We start from the raw sequence: 18,637 nt of genomic DNA on the forward strand, positions 1-18,637 counted from the left end.
AAAGGCAGACAGTATGAATTTTGTACATGTGTATATATGTATATGTCTGTGTGTGTATATATATGTGTACATTGAGATGTATAGGTATGTATATTTGTGTGTGTGGACGTGTATGTATATACATGTGTATGTGGGTGGGTTGGGCCATTCTTTCGTCTGTTTCCTTGCGCTACCTCGCTAACGCAGGAGACAGCAACAAAGCAAAATAAATAAATATAAAATATATATATATGTACGTATCAACTTATACATACACATACACAGACATATACATATATAAACATGTACAGATTCATACTTGCTCGCCTATATCCAATCATGGTGCCACCCTGTCCCACAGGAATGAACATCACCACCCTAAGCAAGAGTGTGGTAATGCCAGGAAACAGATGAAGAAAGGCCACATTTCATTCTCTAGCTGTCATGCATAATGCACTGAAACCACAGCTCCCTATCCACATCAAGGCCCCTGTGATCTTTCCATGGTTTGCCCCACATTTCACATGCCCTGGTTCAGTCCACTGATGGCAAGTCGACCCCTGTATACCAAATCATTCCAATTCACTCTATTTTGTGTATGTCTTTCATCCTCCAGCATGTTCAAGCACCAAACACTCAAAATCCTTATCACTCCATCCTGCTTCTCTTTGTTCCTGCTCTTCTGACACATATACCCTTTGTCAACCTTCCCTCACTCATTCTTTCTCCTTATGTCCAAACCATTTCGACACATCCTCTGTTTTATTACCACACATCGCTTACCCTTTCATTAGTTACTCAATCAAACCATCTCACACCACATATTGTCATCAAACATATCATTTCCAACACATCCACCCTCCTCTGCATAACACTATCTATTGTTCATGACTGAAACCATATAATATTGTTGGAACCACTATTCCTTCAAGCATACCCATTTCTGCTCTCCGAGATAAAAATATCTCTTTCTACACATTCTTCACTCCCAGAACCTTCACCCACTCGCTCACCCTATCACTCACTTCCATGTTTTCATTCGCTGCCAAGTCCACTTCCAAATATCTAAAACACTTCACTTCCTCCAATTTTTCGCCAAACTTAAGTACAACTAACTTGTCCCCCAACAGTACTGAACCTAATAACCTTGCTTTTATTCACATTTACTCTCAACTTTCTCCTTTCACATATACTTCAAAATTCAGTCACCAACTTCTGCAGTTTCACTTGAATCATACACCATTTCTGTATCATCAGCACACAATTATGCTTTGCAACCATGTAATATTGTTGGAACAGCTATTCCTTCAAACATACCCATTTTTGCCCTCCGAGATGAGATTCGCTCTTTCCACACATTCTTCATTGCCCCCAACACCTTCGCCCCCTCCCCCACCCTATGACTCTCTTCTGCTTCCATGGTTGCAAAGCTGCTAAGTTCACTCCCAGATATCTAAAACACTTCACTTCCTCCAATTTTTCTCCATTCAAACTTTTATCTTTTATCTATCTATCATACTTTGTCACTATCTCCCACGTTAGCAAGGTAGCACAGGGAAACAGATGAAAAAATGGCCCAACTTACCCACATACACTTGTATATACATACACACCCACACATATACATACCTATACATTTCAACGTATACATAAACAGACATATACATATATACACATGCACATATTCATACATGCTGCCTTCATCCATCCTCGTCGCCACCCTGCCACACATGAAATGCTGTCAATGGATTGAACCAGGGCATGTGAAGCATCTGGGGTAAACCATGAAAAGTTCTGTGGGGCCTGGATGTGGAAAGGGAGCTGTGGTTTCAGTGCATTATATATGACAGCTAGAGACTGAGTGTGAACGAATGTGGCCTTTGTTGTCTTTTCCTAGCGCTACCTCGCGCACATCCAGGGGGTTGTTATTTTCATGTGTGACGGGGTGGCGATGGGAATGAATAACAGCAGACAGTACGAATTATGTACATGTGTATATATGTATATGTCTGTGTGTGTATATATATGTATATGTTGAGATGTGGAGGATGTGGAGGATATGTGGATCAGGTGTTTGCTTTGAAGAATGTATGTGAGAAATACTTAAAAAGCAAATGGATTTGTATGTAGCATTTATGGATCTGGAGAAGGCGTATGATAAGAGTTGATAGAGATGCTCTGTGGAAGGTATTAAGAATATATGGTGTGGGAGGCAAGTTGTTAGAAGCAGTGAAAAGTTTTTATCGAGGATGTAAGGCATGTGTACCTGTAGGAAGAGAGGAAAGTGATTGGTTCTCAGTGAATGTTGGTTTGCGGCAGGGGTGTGTGATGTCTCCATGGTTGTTTAATTTGTTTATGGCTGGGGTTGTTAGGGAGGTGAGTGCAAGAGTTTTGGAAAGAGGGGCAAGTATGCAGTCTGTTGTGGATGAGAGAGCTTGGGAAGTGAGTCAGTTGTTGTTCACTGATAATACAGCACTGGTGGCTGATTCATGTGAGAAACTGCAGAAGCAGGTGACTGAGTTTGGTAAAGTGTGTGAAAGAAGAAAGTTGAGAGTAAATGTGAATAAGAGCAAAGTTATTAGGCACAGTAGGGTTGAAGGCCAAGTCAATTGGGAGGTAAGTTTGAATGGAGAAAAACTGGAGGAAGTTAAGTGTTTTAGATATCTGGGAGTGGATTTGGCAGCAGATGGAACCATGGAAGCGGAAGTGAATCATAGGGTGGGGGAGGGGGCAAAAGTTCTGGGAGCCTTGAAGAATGTGTGGAAGTCGAGAACATTATCTCTGAAAGCAAAAATGGATATGTTTGAAGGAATAGTGGTTCCAACAATGTTGTATGGTTGCGAGGCGTGGGCTATAGATAGAGTTGTGCGCAGGAGGGTGGATGTGCTGGAAATGAGATCTTTGAGGACAATATGTGGTGTGAGGTGGTTTGATCGAGGAAGTAATAATAGGGTAAGAGAGATGTGTGGTAATAAAAAGAGTGTGGTTGAGAGAGCAGAAGAGGGTGTTTTGAAATGGTTTGGTCACATGGAGAGAATGAGTGAGGAAAGATTGACCAAGAGGATATATGTGTCTGAGGTGGAGGGAACAAGGAGAAGTGGGAGACCAAATTGGAGGTGGAAAGATGGAGTGAAAAAGATTTTGAGTGATCGGGGCCTGAACATGCAGGAGGGTGAAAGGCGTGCGAGGAATAGAGTGAATAGGAATGATGTGGTATACCGGGGTCGACGTGCTGTCAATGGATTGAACAAGGGCATGTGAAGCGTCTGGGGTAAACCATGGTAAATTCTGTGGGGCCTGGATGTGGAATGGGAGCTGTGGTTTCGGTGCATTATTACATGACAGCTAGAGACTGAGTGTGAACGAATGGGGCCTTTGTTGTCTTCCTAGCACTACCTCGCACACATGAGGGAGGAGGGGTTGTTATTTCATGTGTGGCAGGGTGGCGATGGGAATGAATAAAGGCAGACAGTATGAATTATGCACATGTGTATATATGTATATGTCTGTGTGTGTATATTTATGTATACATTGAGATGTATAGGTATGTATATTTGCGTGTGTGGACATGTATGAATATACATGTGCATGTGGGTGGGCTGGGCCATTCTTTTGATTGTCTCCTTGCACTACCTCGCTAATGCAGGAGACAGCGACAAAGCAAAATAAAACAATAAATAGACATATATATGGTGTGGGAAGCAAGTTGTTAGAAGCAGTGAAAAGTTTTTATCGAGGATGTAAGGCATGTGTACATGTAGGAAGAGAGGTAATTGATTGGTTCTCAGTGAATGTAGGTTTGCAGCAGGGGTGTGTGATGTCTCCATGGTTGTTTAATTTGTTTATGGATGGGGTTGTTAGGGAGGTGAATGCAAGAGTTTTGGAAAGAGGGGCAAGTATGCAGCCTGTTGTGGATGAGAGAGCTTGGGAAGTGAGTCAGTTGTTGTTCGCTGATGATACAGCGCTGGTGGCTGATTCATGTGAGAAACTGCAGAAGTTGGTGACTGAGTTTGGTAAAGTGTGTGAAAGAAGAAAGTTAAGAACAAATGTGAATAAGAGCAAGGTTATTAGGTACAGTAGGGGTGAGGGTCAAGTCAATTGGGAGGTAAATTTGAAGGGAGAAAAACTGGAGGAAGTAAAGTGTTTTAGATATCTGGGAGTGGATTTGGCAGCGGATGGAACCATGGAAGCAGAAGTGAATCATAGGGTGGGGGAGGGGGCAAAAATTCTGGGAGCCTTGAAGAATGTTTGGAAGTCGAGAACATTATCTAGGAAAGCAAAAATGGGTATGTTTGAAGGAATAGTGGTTCCAACAATGATGTATGGTTGCGAGGCATGGGCTATGGATAGAGTTGTGCGCAGGAGGGTGGATGTGCTGGAAATGAGATCTTTGAGGACAATATGTGGTGTGAGGTGGTTTGATCGAGTAAGTAATGTAAGGGTAAGAGAGATGTCTGGAAATAAAAAGAGTTTGGTTGAGAGAGCAGAAGAGGGTGTTCTGAAATGGTTTGGTCACATGGAGAGAATGAGTGAGGAAAGATTGACCAAGAGGATATGTGTGTCTGAGGTGGAGGGAACGAGGAGAAGTGGGAGACCAAATTGGAGGTGGAAAGATGGAGTGAAAAAGATTTTGAGTGATCGGGGCCTGAACATGCAGGAGGGTGAAAGGTGTGCAAGGAATAGAGTGAATTGGAACGATGTGGTATACCGGGATCGACGTGCTGTCAATGGATTGAACCAGGGCATGTGAAGCATCTGGGGTAAACCATGGAAAGTTGTGTGGGGCCTGGATGTGGAAAGGGAGCTCTGGTTTCGGTGCATTATTACATGACAGCTAGAGACTGAGTGTGAACGAATGGGGCCTTTGTTGTCTTTTCCTAGCGCTACCTCGCTCACATGAGGGGGGAGGGGGTTGTTATTCCATGTGTGGCAGGGTGGCGATGGGAACAAATAAAGGCAGACAGTATGAATTTTGTACATGTGTATATATGTATATGTCTGTGTGTGTATATATATGTGTACATTGAGATGTATAGGTATGTATATTTGTGTGTGTGGACGTGTATGTATATACATGTGTATGTGGGTGGGTTGGGCCATTCTTTCGTCTGTTTCCTTGCGCTACCTCGCTAACGCAGGAGACAGCAACAAAGCAAAATAAATAAATATAAAATATATATATATGTACGTATCAACTTATACATACACATACACAGACATATACATATATAAACATGTACAGATTCATACTTGCTCGCCTATATCCAATCATGGTGCCACCCTGTCCCACAGGAATGAACATCACCACCCTAAGCAAGAGTGTGGTAATGCCAGGAAACAGATGAAGAAAGGCCACATTTCATTCTCTAGCTGTCATGCATAATGCACTGAAACCACAGCTCCCTATCCACATCAAGGCCCCTGTGATCTTTCCATGGTTTGCCCCACATTTCACATGCCCTGGTTCAGTCCACTGATGGCAAGTCGACCCCTGTATACCAAATCATTCCAATTCACTCTATTTTGTGTATGTCTTTCATCCTCCAGCATGTTCAAGCACCAAACACTCAAAATCCTTATCACTCCATCCTGCTTCTCTTTGTTCCTGCTCTTCTGACACATATACCCTTTGTCAACCTTCCCTCACTCATTCTTTCTCCTTATGTCCAAACCATTTCGACACATCCTCTGTTTTATTACCACACATCGCTTACCCTTTCATTAGTTACTCAATCAAACCATCTCACACCACATATTGTCATCAAACATATCATTTCCAACACATCCACCCTCCTCTGCATAACACTATCTATTGTTCATGACTGAAACCATATAATATTGTTGGAACCACTATTCCTTCAAGCATACCCATTTCTGCTCTCCGAGATAAAAATATCTCTTTCTACACATTCTTCACTCCCAGAACCTTCACCCACTCGCTCACCCTATCACTCACTTCCATGTTTTCATTCGCTGCCAAGTCCACTTCCAAATATCTAAAACACTTCACTTCCTCCAATTTTTCGCCAAACTTAAGTACAACTAACTTGTCCCCCAACAGTACTGAACCTAATAACCTTGCTTTTATTCACATTTACTCTCAACTTTCTCCTTTCACATATACTTCAAAATTCAGTCACCAACTTCTGCAGTTTCACTTGAATCATACACCATTTCTGTATCATCAGCACACAATTATGCTTTGCAACCATGTAATATTGTTGGAACAGCTATTCCTTCAAACATACCCATTTTTGCCCTCCGAGATGAGATTCGCTCTTTCCACACATTCTTCATTGCCCCCAACACCTTCGCCCCCTCCCCCACCCTATGACTCTCTTCTGCTTCCATGGTTGCAAAGCTGCTAAGTTCACTCCCAGATATCTAAAACACTTCACTTCCTCCAATTTTTCTCCATTCAAACTTTTATCTTTTATCTATCTATCATACTTTGTCACTATCTCCCACGTTAGCAAGGTAGCACAGGGAAACAGATGAAAAAATGGCCCAACTTACCCACATACACTTGTATATACATACACACCCACACATATACATACCTATACATTTCAACGTATACATAAACAGACATATACATATATACACATGCACATATTCATACATGCTGCCTTCATCCATCCTCGTCGCCACCCTGCCACACATGAAATGGCACCCCCCCTCCCCTCATGCACGCGAGGTAGAGCTAGGAAAAGACAACAAAGGCCCCATTCGTTCTCACTCAGTCTCTAGCTTTCATGTGTAATGCACCGAAACCACAGCTCCCTTTCCACATCCAGACCCCACAAAACTTTCCATGGTTTATCCCAGACGCTTCACATGCTCTGGTTCAATCCATTGGCAGCACATTGACCCCAGTATAACACATCGTTCCAATTCACTCTATTCCTTGCATGCCTTTCACTCTCCAGTATGTTCAGGCACAGATTGCTCAAAATCCTTTTCACTCCATCCTTCCAACTCCAATTTGGTCTCCCACTTCTCCTTGTTCCCTCCACCTTTGACACATATATCCTCTTTGTCAATCTCCTCACTCATTCTCTCTATGTGACCAAATCATTTCAATACACCCTCTTCTGCTCTCTCAACCAAACTCTTTAAATTCCCACACATCTCTCTTACCCTTTCATTACTTACTTGATCAAACCACCTCACACCACATATTGTCCTCAAACATCCCATTTCCAACACATCCAACCTCCTCTGCACAACTCTATCTAAAGCCCATGCCTCGCAACCATATAACATAGTTGGAACCACTATTTCTTCAAACATACCCAGTTTTGCTCTCCAAGATAACATTCTCACCTTCCACACATTCTTCAACGCTCCCAGAACCTTCGCCCCCTCCCCCACCCTGTGACTCACTTCCGCTTCCATCCACTGCTTAATCCACTCCCAGATATCTAAAACACTTCACTTCCTCCAGTTTTTCTCCATTCAAACTTTCCTCCCAATTGACTAGTCCCTTAACCCTACTGAACCTAACAACCTTGCTCTTATTTACATTTACTCTCAGCTTCTTCTTTCACACACTTTACTTAACTCAGTCACCAGCTTCTGAAGTTTCTCACCCGAATCAGCCACAGAGCTGTATCATCAGTGAACAACAATTGACACTTTCCAAGCCCTCTCATCCACAACAGACTGCATACCTGCCCCTCTCTTCAAAACTCTTGCATTCATCTCCCTAACCTCATTCAAACTTACCTTCCAAATAACGTGTCCCTAAACCCTGCTGAACCTAACAACCTTGTTTTCACTCACATTCACTCTCAACCTTCTCCTTTCACACATTTTTCCAAAGTCTGTCACCATCTTATGCAGTTTCCCACCCAAATCAGCCACTAGTGCTGTATCATCAATGAACAACTGACTCGCTTCCTCGGCCCTCTCATCCCCAACAAACTGCATGCTCGGCCCTGTCTCTAAGAGTCTTGCATTAAACTCCCTCACCACCACATCCATAAACAAATTAAACAATTATGGTGACGTCACACATCCTGGCTGCAAATGGCCACCTCCATCTTAAGTAGTGATACAGTATCCCTATTACACAATTTCATTTTTGTAAGTACCCACATTTTCTACTGATTTCTAGTCCGATGGATTCCTGGGCCAATGACCATAAAACTCCATTCACAGTCCTTAAGCTAATCTGTAAATAGTTTGGCAGTATAATAGACCAGCCTGCTTAAACACTCCAGCATGCACATTTTGAACAAATCTGAGAGATGATTACACAGTAGCTTGAGGTAATTTTTTTTCATAGTTTCATAATAAATGAAACAAACTCATACCATAGTGAGGTAGGGAACTTTACAGTGCTTGCAATGTACTCAGGGATAAATGGATTACAGCCTGGCAGCCAGCAAACATGCTCGCCACAGTCACCTGTCACAGAAAAAGTGGATTTATCATTCCACAAGACTCTTTTCTCCTAGTGACTACAGTTACAAGGGGTTTTGGATGCAGCCTAGAGCTCCAGTACTTAAGTGTCCCCTGTAAGCAGTGCTCCACTGTCCTTACTGATACATTCCTGAGCACTCAAGCATGGATCTCTGCATCCACTTGACATTCAGGAGCATTTACAGTATGTGGAGAAGTTTTTCCGACCTTCTCAGGGTGGCAAAGCTGCTATCATTAAATTTCTTCACCCATCACTGTACTGATTTCAAGCTCACACCAGCAATAGGGGAAATTTCCTGAAGTGGCTCATTTCCCTTGTAAACTGCAAGAATAAAAGCAATTTTCACACTTGTATGGTGAGTATATCAAATCATAGGAGGTGGTATAGGTATGAAAAGGGAAAACAATAAAATTCCAGGGCATAAGTGGGGACCATAACAAAACACTCCTGCCTCCTACAACAGCTTAACTGCTATTGAGGTGGGCTCATGTGGTATGCTGCCATGTCACTTAGTTGTCACTGCTTTCTGGTGAATGTCAACACTATCTTAGGTGAGGCAAAGTGATGTGCGTCAATAAAATTGCCATGGGCCTGCTCATGCCAATTTCATTGGTGGGCACTGTACATGGCTTCCATTATTTCAGTACTATCATGTTTTAAGTATGATGGTGGTGTGGATATTATAATACGTTGCTGCTGGATGTATCGTGGGGCACTTGTTCTGAAATGGACTGTTAAACTCTGGGTGAATAATGCTGTCTTATACCAATGTAGTTTAAGCAGAAATCAAGGACCTTTGCAATAATATGTTATGACAGGATGAACAATGGTGAATGATTTCCCAGTGCCTGGTAAACATAGCAGCTAACTCTGAAAACTATGATACAACTCAAAAGGACTTATCAATTTGCCTACCTACTGATTCTGAGACATTTTGCTTTCAGAACCATGTATTATCAAAAATTTATCTTTATCATATAATTATGCTCTGCCCAGTGAATGTTCACATAATACATAATCCCCTATCCAATGTGGTAACCAGTGAATTCTCTCATATTTCTCCCCTACATGGTTTCAAGTGTTTTACATAACACTGTCCTTACCCCTTCCCTCACAGAGAAAACCAAATGGTTACTTCCTCCATTCTTCTTGTGTTAAACTTGGAAATCATTTGGGTTATCACTTTTGCAGTACTACTGCACCTGTTAAAAACTCAAAATATTATTGCTTGTAATCTTTATTCTCCAAAATTCCTCCACCATACAATCCTTGTAATACCCTCATTTCCTGTCATCTAATTTATTTTACTTTTTTAATTTTTTTTTTTTGTCGCTGTCTCCTGCGTTTGCGAGGTAGCGCAAGGAAACAGACGAAAGAAATGGCCCAACCCACCCCCATACACATGTATATACATACGTCCACACACGCAAATATACATACCTACACAGCTTTCCATGGTTATATATATATATATATATATATATATATATATATATATTTTTTTTTTCAAACTATTCGCCATTTCCCGCGTTAGCGAGGTAGCGTTAAGAACAGAGCACTGGGCCATTGAGGGAATATCCTCACCTGGCCCCCATCTCTGTTCCTTCTTTTGGAAAATTAAAAAAAAAAAAATTGAGAGGGGAGGATTTCCAGCCCCCCGCTCCCTTCCCTTTTAGTCGCCTTCTACGACACGCAGGGAATACGTGGGAAGTATTCTTTCTCCCCTATCCCCAGGGATAATATGCCTTCACCCTCTCAATCAATACCCTCCCATATAATTTACCAGGAATACTCAACAAACTTATACCTCTGTAATTTGAGCACTCACTCTTATCCCCTTTGCCTTTGTACAATGGCACTATGCAAGCATTCCGCCAATCCTCAGGCACCTCACCATGAGTCATACATACATTAAATAACCTTACCAACCAGTCAACAATACAGTCACCCCCTTTTTAATAAATTCCACTGCAATACCATCCAAACCTGCTGCCTTGCCGGCTTTCATCTTCCGCAAAGCTTTCACTACCTCTTCTCTGTTTACCAAATCATTTTCCCTAACCCTCTCACTTTGCACACCACCTCGACCAAAACACCCTATATCTGCCACTCTATCATCAAACACATTCAACAAACCTTCAAAATACTCACTCCATCTCCTTCTCACATCACCACTACTTGTTATCACCTCCCCATTTGCGCCCTTCACTGAAGTTCCCATTTGCTCCCTTGTCTTACGCACTTTATTTACCTCCTTCAAGAACATCTTTTTATTCTCCCTAAAATTTAATGATACTCTCTCACCCCAACTCTCATTTGCCCTTTTTTTCACCTCTTGCACCTTTCTCTTGACCTCCTGTCTCTTTCTTTTATACATCTCCCACTCAATTGCATTTTTTCCCTGCAAAAATCGTCCAAATGCCTCTCTCTTCTCTTTCACTAATACTCTTACTTCTTCATCCCACCACTCACTACCCTTTCTAATCAACCCACCTCCCACTCTTCTCATGCCACAAGCATCTTTTCTGCAATCCATCACTGATTCCCTAAATACATCCCATTCCTCCCCCATTGTTCTCACCTTTTTCCATTCTGTACTCAGTCTCTCCTGGTACTTCCTCACACAGGTCTCCTTCCCAAGCTCACTTACTCTCACCACCCTCTTCACACCAACATTCACTCTTCTTTTCTGAAAACCCATACAAATCTTCACCTTAGCCTCCACAAGATAATGATCAGACATCCCTCCAGTTGCACCTCTCAGCACATTAACATCCAAAAGTCTCTCTTTCGCACACCTGTCAATTAACACGTAATCCAATAACGCTCTCTGGCCATCTCTCCTACTTACATATGTATACTTATGTATATCTCGCTTTTTAAACCAGGTATTCCCAATCATCAGTCCTTTTTCAGCACATAAATCTACAAGCTCTTCACCATTTCCATTTACAACACTGAACACCCCATGTATACCAATTTTTCCCTCAACTGCCACATTACTCACCTTTGCATTCAAATCACCCATCACTATAACCCGGTCTCGTGCATCAAAACCACTAACACACTCATTCAGCTGCTCCCAAAACACTTGCCTCTCATGATCTTTCTTCTCATGCCCAGGTGCATATGCACCAATAATCACCCACCTCTCTCCATCAACTTTCAGTTTTACCCATATTAATCAAGAATTTACTTTCTTATGGTGTGGGAGGAAAGTTGTTAGAAGCAGTGAAAAGTTTTTATCGAGGATGTAAGGCATGTGTACGTGTAGGAAGAGAGGAAAGTGATTGGTTCTCAGTGAATGTAGGTTTGCGGCAGGGGTGTGTGATGTCTCCATGGTTGTTTAATTTGTTTATGGATGGGGTTGTTAGGGAGGTAAATGCAAGAGTTTTGGAAAGAGGGGCAAGTATGAAGTCTGTTGGGGATGAGAGAGCTTGGGAAGTGAGTTAGTTGTTGTTCGCTGATGATACAGCGCTGGTGGCTGATTCATGTGAGAAACTGCAGAAGCTGGTGACTGAGTTTGGTAAAGTGTGTGGAAGAAGAAAGTTAAGAGTAAATGTGAATAAGAGCAAGGTTATTAGGTACAGTAGGGTTGAGGGTCAAGTCAATTGGGAGGTGAGTTTGAATGGAGAAAAACTGGAGGAAGTGAAGTGTTTTAAATATCTGGGAGTGGATCTGGCAGCGGATGGAACCATGGAAGCGGAAGTGGATCATAGGGTGGGGGAGGGGGCGAAAATTCTGGGGGCCTTGAAGAATGTGTGGAAGTCGAGAACATTATCTCAGAAAGCAAAAATAGGTATGTTTGAAGGAATAGTGGTTCCAACAATGTTGTATGGTTGCGAGGCGTGGGCTATGGATAGAGTTGTGCGCAGGAGGATGGATGTGCTGGAAATGAGATGTTTGAGGACAATGTGTGGTGTGAGGTGGTTTGATCGAGTGAGTAATGTAAGGGTAAGAGAGATGTGTGGAAATAAAAAGAGCGTGGTTGAGAGAGCAGAAGAGGGTGTTTTGAAATGGTTTGGGCACATGGAGAGAATGAGTGAGGAAAGATTGACCAAGAGGATATATGTGTCGGAGGTGGAGGGAACGAGGAGAAGAGGGAGACCAAATTGGAGGTGGAAAGATGGAGTGAAAAAGATTTTGTGTGATCGGGGCCTGAACATGCAGGAGGGTGAAAGGAGGGCAAGGAATAGAGTGAATTGCAGCGATGTGGTATACCGGGGTTGACGTGCTGTCAGTGGATTGAATCAAGGCATGTGAAGCGTCTGGGGTAAACCATGGAAAGCTGTGTAGGTATGTATATTTGCGTGTGCGGACGTATGTATATACATGTGTATGGGGGTGGGTTGGGCCATTTCTTTCGTCTGTTTCCTTGCGCTACCTCGCAAACGCGGGAGACAGCGGCAAAAAAAAAAAAAAAAAAAAATATATATATATATATATCAATACATAAAACTGAGAGCTTTGTTGCCATTTCAGCACTCAGAATATTCAACTTCTCCATAAATCTGCAGATACCGTAATTTGCTTCTGGACTTACCTTTTCAAACACACAGCTGAATGTGGTAATAATATTGAGGCCAAACAGTTTGATATAATCCTGGCCAACGTTTTTCATGATGGAGTCAATCAAATACATGACTGGGAGCTTTTGTGGTCCAGCAACCTACAAGAAAAGAAGATAAGATTAAATTCATCACATGAAGTTAAACCCTCCCCTCCTTGTAATTCAATTTGTAAAAGGGAAACAGAAGGAGGAGTCAAGTAAAGAGTGCTCATCCTCCTTGGAGGCTCTGATTAGGGTGTCTGATTGAGTGTGGATGTAACCAAGATGAGAAGAAAGGAGAGACAGGTATCAAGTTTGAAGAAAGGACCTGGATGTTTTGGCCCTGAGTGAAATGAAGCTCACGGGTAAAGGGGATGAGTGGTTAGGGAATGTCTTAGGAGTAAAATCAGGGGTTGATGAGAAGAAAAGAGCAAAGGAAGAAGTAACACTACTCCTGAAGCAGTTGTGGGAGTAAATGATAGAGTATAAGAAAGTAAATTCTACATTTATGTGGGTAAAACTGAAAGTGGATGGGGAGAGATGGGTGATTATGGGTGCTTATGCACCTGGTCATGACAAAAAGATCATGAGAAGCAAGTGTTTTGGGAGCAGCTGAGTGAGTGTGTTAGCAACTTTGATGCATGAGACCAAGCTGTAGTGATGGGTGATTTGAATGTGAAGGTGAGTAATGTGGCAGATGAGGGTATAATTGGTGTACATGGGGTGATCAGTGTTCTAAATGGAAATGGTGAAGAGCTTGTGGATCTGTGCTGAAAACGGCCTGGTGATTGGGAATGCATGGTTAAAAAAGAGAGGGTAGAGGAGGGTGAGGGGTGTGCAAGGAATAGAGGAAATTGGAACAATGTGGTATAACCGGGTCGACATGCTGTCAATGGATTAAACCAGGGAATGTGAAGCGTCTGGGGTAAACCATGGAAAGTTTTGTGGGGTGTGGATGTGGAAATGGAGCTGTGGTTTTGGTGCATTACACATGACAGCTAGAGGCTGAGTGTGAATGAAAGTGGCCTTTGTTGTCTTTTCCTAGTGCTACCTCGTGTGCACATGGGGGGAGAGGGGTGCCATTTCATGCATGGCGGGGTGGCGGTGGGAATGGATGAGGTCAGCATATATGAATATGTACATGTGTATGTATGTATATGTCTTTGTATGTATACGTTGAAATGTATAGGTATGTATATGTGCGTCTGTGGGCGTTTAGGTATATACATGTGTATGTAGGTGGGTTGGGCTATTCTTTCGTCAGTTTCTCTGCACTACCTCGCTAACATGGGAGACAGCGACAAAGAATAATAATAAATACATAAGTATCAGTTCACATTCAGTCTCTAGCCGTCATGTAATAATGCACCGAAACCACAGCTCCCTTTCCACATCCAGGCCCCACAAAACTTTCCATGGTTTACCCCAGACGCTTCACATGCCCTGGTTCAATCCATTGACAGCACGTCGACCCTGGTATACCACATCGTTCCAATTCACTCTATTCCTTGCACGCCTTTCACCCTCCTGCATGTTCAGGCCCAAATCACTCAAAATCTTTTTCACTCCATCTTCCCACCTCCAATTTGGTCTCCCACTTCTCCTCGTTCCCTCCACATCTGACACATATATCCTCTTGGTCAATCTTTCCTCACTCTTTCTCTCCATGTGACCAAACCATTTCAAAACACCCTCTTCTGCTCTCTCAACCACACTCTTTTTATTACCACACTTCTCTCTTACCCTTACATTACTTACTCGATCAAACCATCTCACACCACATATTGTCCTCAAACATCTCATTTCCAGCACATCCACCCTCCTGCGCACAATTCTATCCATAGCCCATGCCTCACAACCATATAACATTGTTGGAACCACTATTCCTTCAAATATATCCATTTTTGCTTTCAGAGATAATGTTCTCGACTTCCACACATTCTTCAAGGCTCCTAGAATTTTTGCCCCCTCCCCCACCCTATGATTCACTTCCGCTTCCATGGTTCCATCTGCTGCCAAATCCACTTCCAGATATCTAAAACACTTTACTTCCTCCAGCTTTTCTCCATTCAAACTTACCTCCCAATTGACTTGTCCATCAACCCTACTGTACCTAATAACCTTGCTCTTATTCAAATTTACTCCCAGCTTTCTTCTTTCACACTTTACCAAACTCAGTCACCAGCTTCTGCAGTTTCTCACATGAATCAGCCACCAGTGCTGTATCATCAGTGAACAAAAACTGACTCGCTTCCCAAGCTATCTCATCCACAACAGACTGTATACTTGCCCCTCTTTCCAAAACTCTTGCATTCATCTCCCTAACAACCTCATCCATAAACAAATTAAACAACCATGGAGACATCACACACCCCTGCCGCAAACCTACATTCACTGAGAACCAATTACTTTCCTCTCTTCCTACACGCCTTACATCCTCGATAAAAACTTTTCACTGCTTCTAACAACTTGCCTCCCACACCATATATTCTTAATACCTTCCACAGAGCATCTCTATCAACTCTATCATATGCCTTCTCCAGATCCATAAATGCTACATACAAACCCATTTACTATTCTAAGTATTTCTCACATACATTCTTCAAAGCAAACACCTGATCAACACATCCTCTACCACTTCTGAAACCACACTGCTCTTCCCCAATCTGATGCTCTGTACATGCCTTCACCCTCTCAATCAATACACTCCCATATAACGTAAGGGTAAGAGAGATGTGTGGAAATAAAAAGAGCGTAGTTGAGAGAGCAGAAGAGGGTGTTTTGAAATGGTTTGGTCACATGGAGAGAATGAGTGAGGAAAGATTGACCAAGAGGATATATGTGTCGGAGGTGGAGGGAACGAAGAGAAGAGGGAGACCAAATTGGAGGTGGAAAGATGGGGTGAAAAAGATTTTGTGTGATCGGGGCCTGAACATGCAGGAGGGTGAAAGGAGGACAAGGAATAGAGTGAATTGGAGCGATGTGGTATACCGGGGTTGACGTGCTGTCAGTGGATTGAATCAAGGCATGTGAAGCGTCTGGGGTAAACCATGGAAAGCTGTGTAGGTATGTATATTTGCGTGTGTGGACGTATGTATATACATGTGTATGGGGGTGGGTTGGGCCATTTCTTTCGTCTGTTTCCTTGCGCTACCTCGCAAACGCGGGAGACAACAGAAAAAAAAAAAAAAAAAAAAAAAAAATCCCTGGGGATAGGGGAGAAAGAATACTTCCCACATATTCCCTGCATGTCGTAGAAGGTGACTAAAGGAGACGGGAGTGGGGGAATGGAACCCACTCCTTGTCTTGAAATTTTTAAAAGGGGAAACAGTAGAAGGAGTCGTGGGGAGTGCTCATCCTCCTCGAAGGCTCAGACTGGGGTGTCTGAATGTGTGTGGATGTAACCATGAGAAAAAAAAAAAAAAAAAAAAGGAGAGATAGGTAGTATGTCTGAGGAAAGAAATCTGGATGTTTTGGCTCTGAGTGAAATGAAGCTCAAGGGTAAAGGGAAAGAGTGGTTTGGGAAGGTCTTGGGAGTAAAGTCTGGGGTCGGCTAGAGGAAAAGAGCAAAGGAAGGAGTAACACTACTCCTGAAGCAGTTGTAGTGGGAATATGTGATAGAGAGCAAAAAAGTAAACTCTAGATTGATATGGGACAAACTGAAAGTGAATGGAGAGAGATGAGTGAATGTTGATGCCTATGCACCTGGTCATGAAAAGAAAGATCATGAGGCAAGTGTTTTGGGAGCAGCTGAGTGAGTGTGTTAGCAGTTTTGATGCATGAGACCAGTTTATAGTGATCGGTGATTTGAATGCAAAGGTAAGTAATGTGGGAGATGAGGGTACAATTGGAGGACATGGGGTGTTCAGCATTGTAAATGGAAAAGGGGAAGAGCTTGTGGATTTTTGTGCTGATAAAGGACTGGTGATTGGGAATATCTGGTGCAAAAAGAGAGATATGCATAAGTATACATATGTGAGTATGAGAGAAGCCCAGAGGGTGTTATTGGATTATGCGTTAATTGATAGACATGTGAAACAGAGACTTTTGAATGTTAATGTACTGAGAGGGGCAGCTAGGGGGGATGTCTGATCACTATCTTGTAAAGGCGAAGGTGAAGATTTGTAGAGGTTTTCAGAAAAGAAGAGAGAATGTTCATGAGAAGAGAGTGGTGAGAGTAAGTGAACATGGAAAGGAGACTTGTGTGAGGAAATACCAGGAGAGATTGAGTGCAAAATGGCAAAAGGTGAGAGCAAATGACCTAAGGAAAGTGGGGGAGGAATGGGATGTATTTAGGGAAGCAGTGATGGTTTGTGCAAAAGATGCATGTGGTATGTGAAAGGTGGGAGGTGATGCCACCTGTGAAAGGATACTTCTTTATAATAAATGTGAAGATGGCCTAGCTGATTTCACCTCTTACATCCAATTGATTCCATTTTGAATTGTAAGGATTGCAAAATCATTTAATCAATAATGTCACAATTCTGAAACAACAAAAACAATGTATGCAGCCTGACAGCATGATAGCTTGAAAAAGACTGAGACCAAAACAAAGTGAGTCTACCCCACATTACCAGAAACAAGTGCAATATGAAATGCGCATGGTGCAGCATTTGAGGTTTTTTAATTTTTTTTTACTTTCTAAATAATTATCAATGTACTGTATGATCATTTGAACGTTAAATTTGCAATCTATTATACTGAAGTCTGTTAAATCGAAGGTTTACGGTACTGGATGTGCCAATTATAAATGGGGAAATAGGATATTGAGGATACAGTATAAGGAGAACTTTGAGAGGGTACCTAGGAACTAAATAAAGAGGAGAACCTCTTACAGTGGACAACCATGAATGGATAGGTGGATATTAGTATAGAAGTGTTTGGTTGGTATGAATTTTTGTAGAAATTAGGGCAAAAGTGAAGACCTGAGTTTGAGTAGCATCTGGGTTAAATGGTGTAGTTTTCAGTACAATGGTGCCCATAGTTATAGGTATAAAGGTGGTAAAGGTATAAAGAACACAAGGGAGGAAGAGTAACATTAATATGTTTTAGGTCTTAAACAATTTGATGGGTATTATGCATGGTAAAAGATTTGTGTCAGGACTGAGTGCAATCCTCGGAGGAGCTCTTGGCCTGTACCATCTAAAGTAGAAATGGATCAAAAACAGGTATTTCAGTTATGTGATGTGTTCATTTTTAGCCAGCAGACAGAATCAACCAAGAGGGAAAAGGCTTTGGAACTGGTTTCTTGGAAATTGTAGGAGGCACTTTTGATAATATCAATACTTCTAGCACTCTACTCAAATTACAAATAATAATTAAACTGAAGCAGCACCTGACACCTTATATTTCACTGTACGACTTGCTATGCAGTGTATAATAACTAAAAAAGAAAAGTTACTGATTAATTTCTGCATCTCCCAAGAGTTACACATTAAAACCCTGCTAAGCTGCAATTAACTAGCAAACGAGCGAATTTGAATAAGCACCTCGCAGCCTAATTTGCTTTCGCTTTGTTCATTGGACAGACAGAAACAAGGAGGCAGGTCGAACATGTCCTAACAATAATTACAAACAATGAGACACTAATGATTACTTCACCACCTGTCCCTCAATCTTCTAATCTCATCTACCATTCCTCACCTTTACAGAACATGTAATTCTTCCTGCAAGTCTCCTCA

General features: G+C 42.1%; 1 protein-coding gene across 1 annotated transcript in view; it reads right to left on the minus strand.

The window, feature by feature from the left end:
* Positions 1-18,637, minus strand: part of LOC139756229 (uncharacterized) — a 256,352-nt gene that overhangs the window by 217,265 nt on the left and 20,450 nt on the right. The window contains exon 2 of the mRNA XM_071675386.1: positions 12,951-13,076. Within this exon, the coding sequence (XP_071531487.1) occupies positions 12,951-13,076 (126 nt within the window). The remainder of the gene's footprint in view (positions 1-12,950; positions 13,077-18,637) is intronic.

This window comes from Panulirus ornatus, chromosome 21 (assembly GCF_036320965.1).
Source record: "Panulirus ornatus isolate Po-2019 chromosome 21, ASM3632096v1, whole genome shotgun sequence".
NCBI classification, from domain to species: domain Eukaryota; kingdom Metazoa; phylum Arthropoda; class Malacostraca; order Decapoda; family Palinuridae; genus Panulirus; species Panulirus ornatus.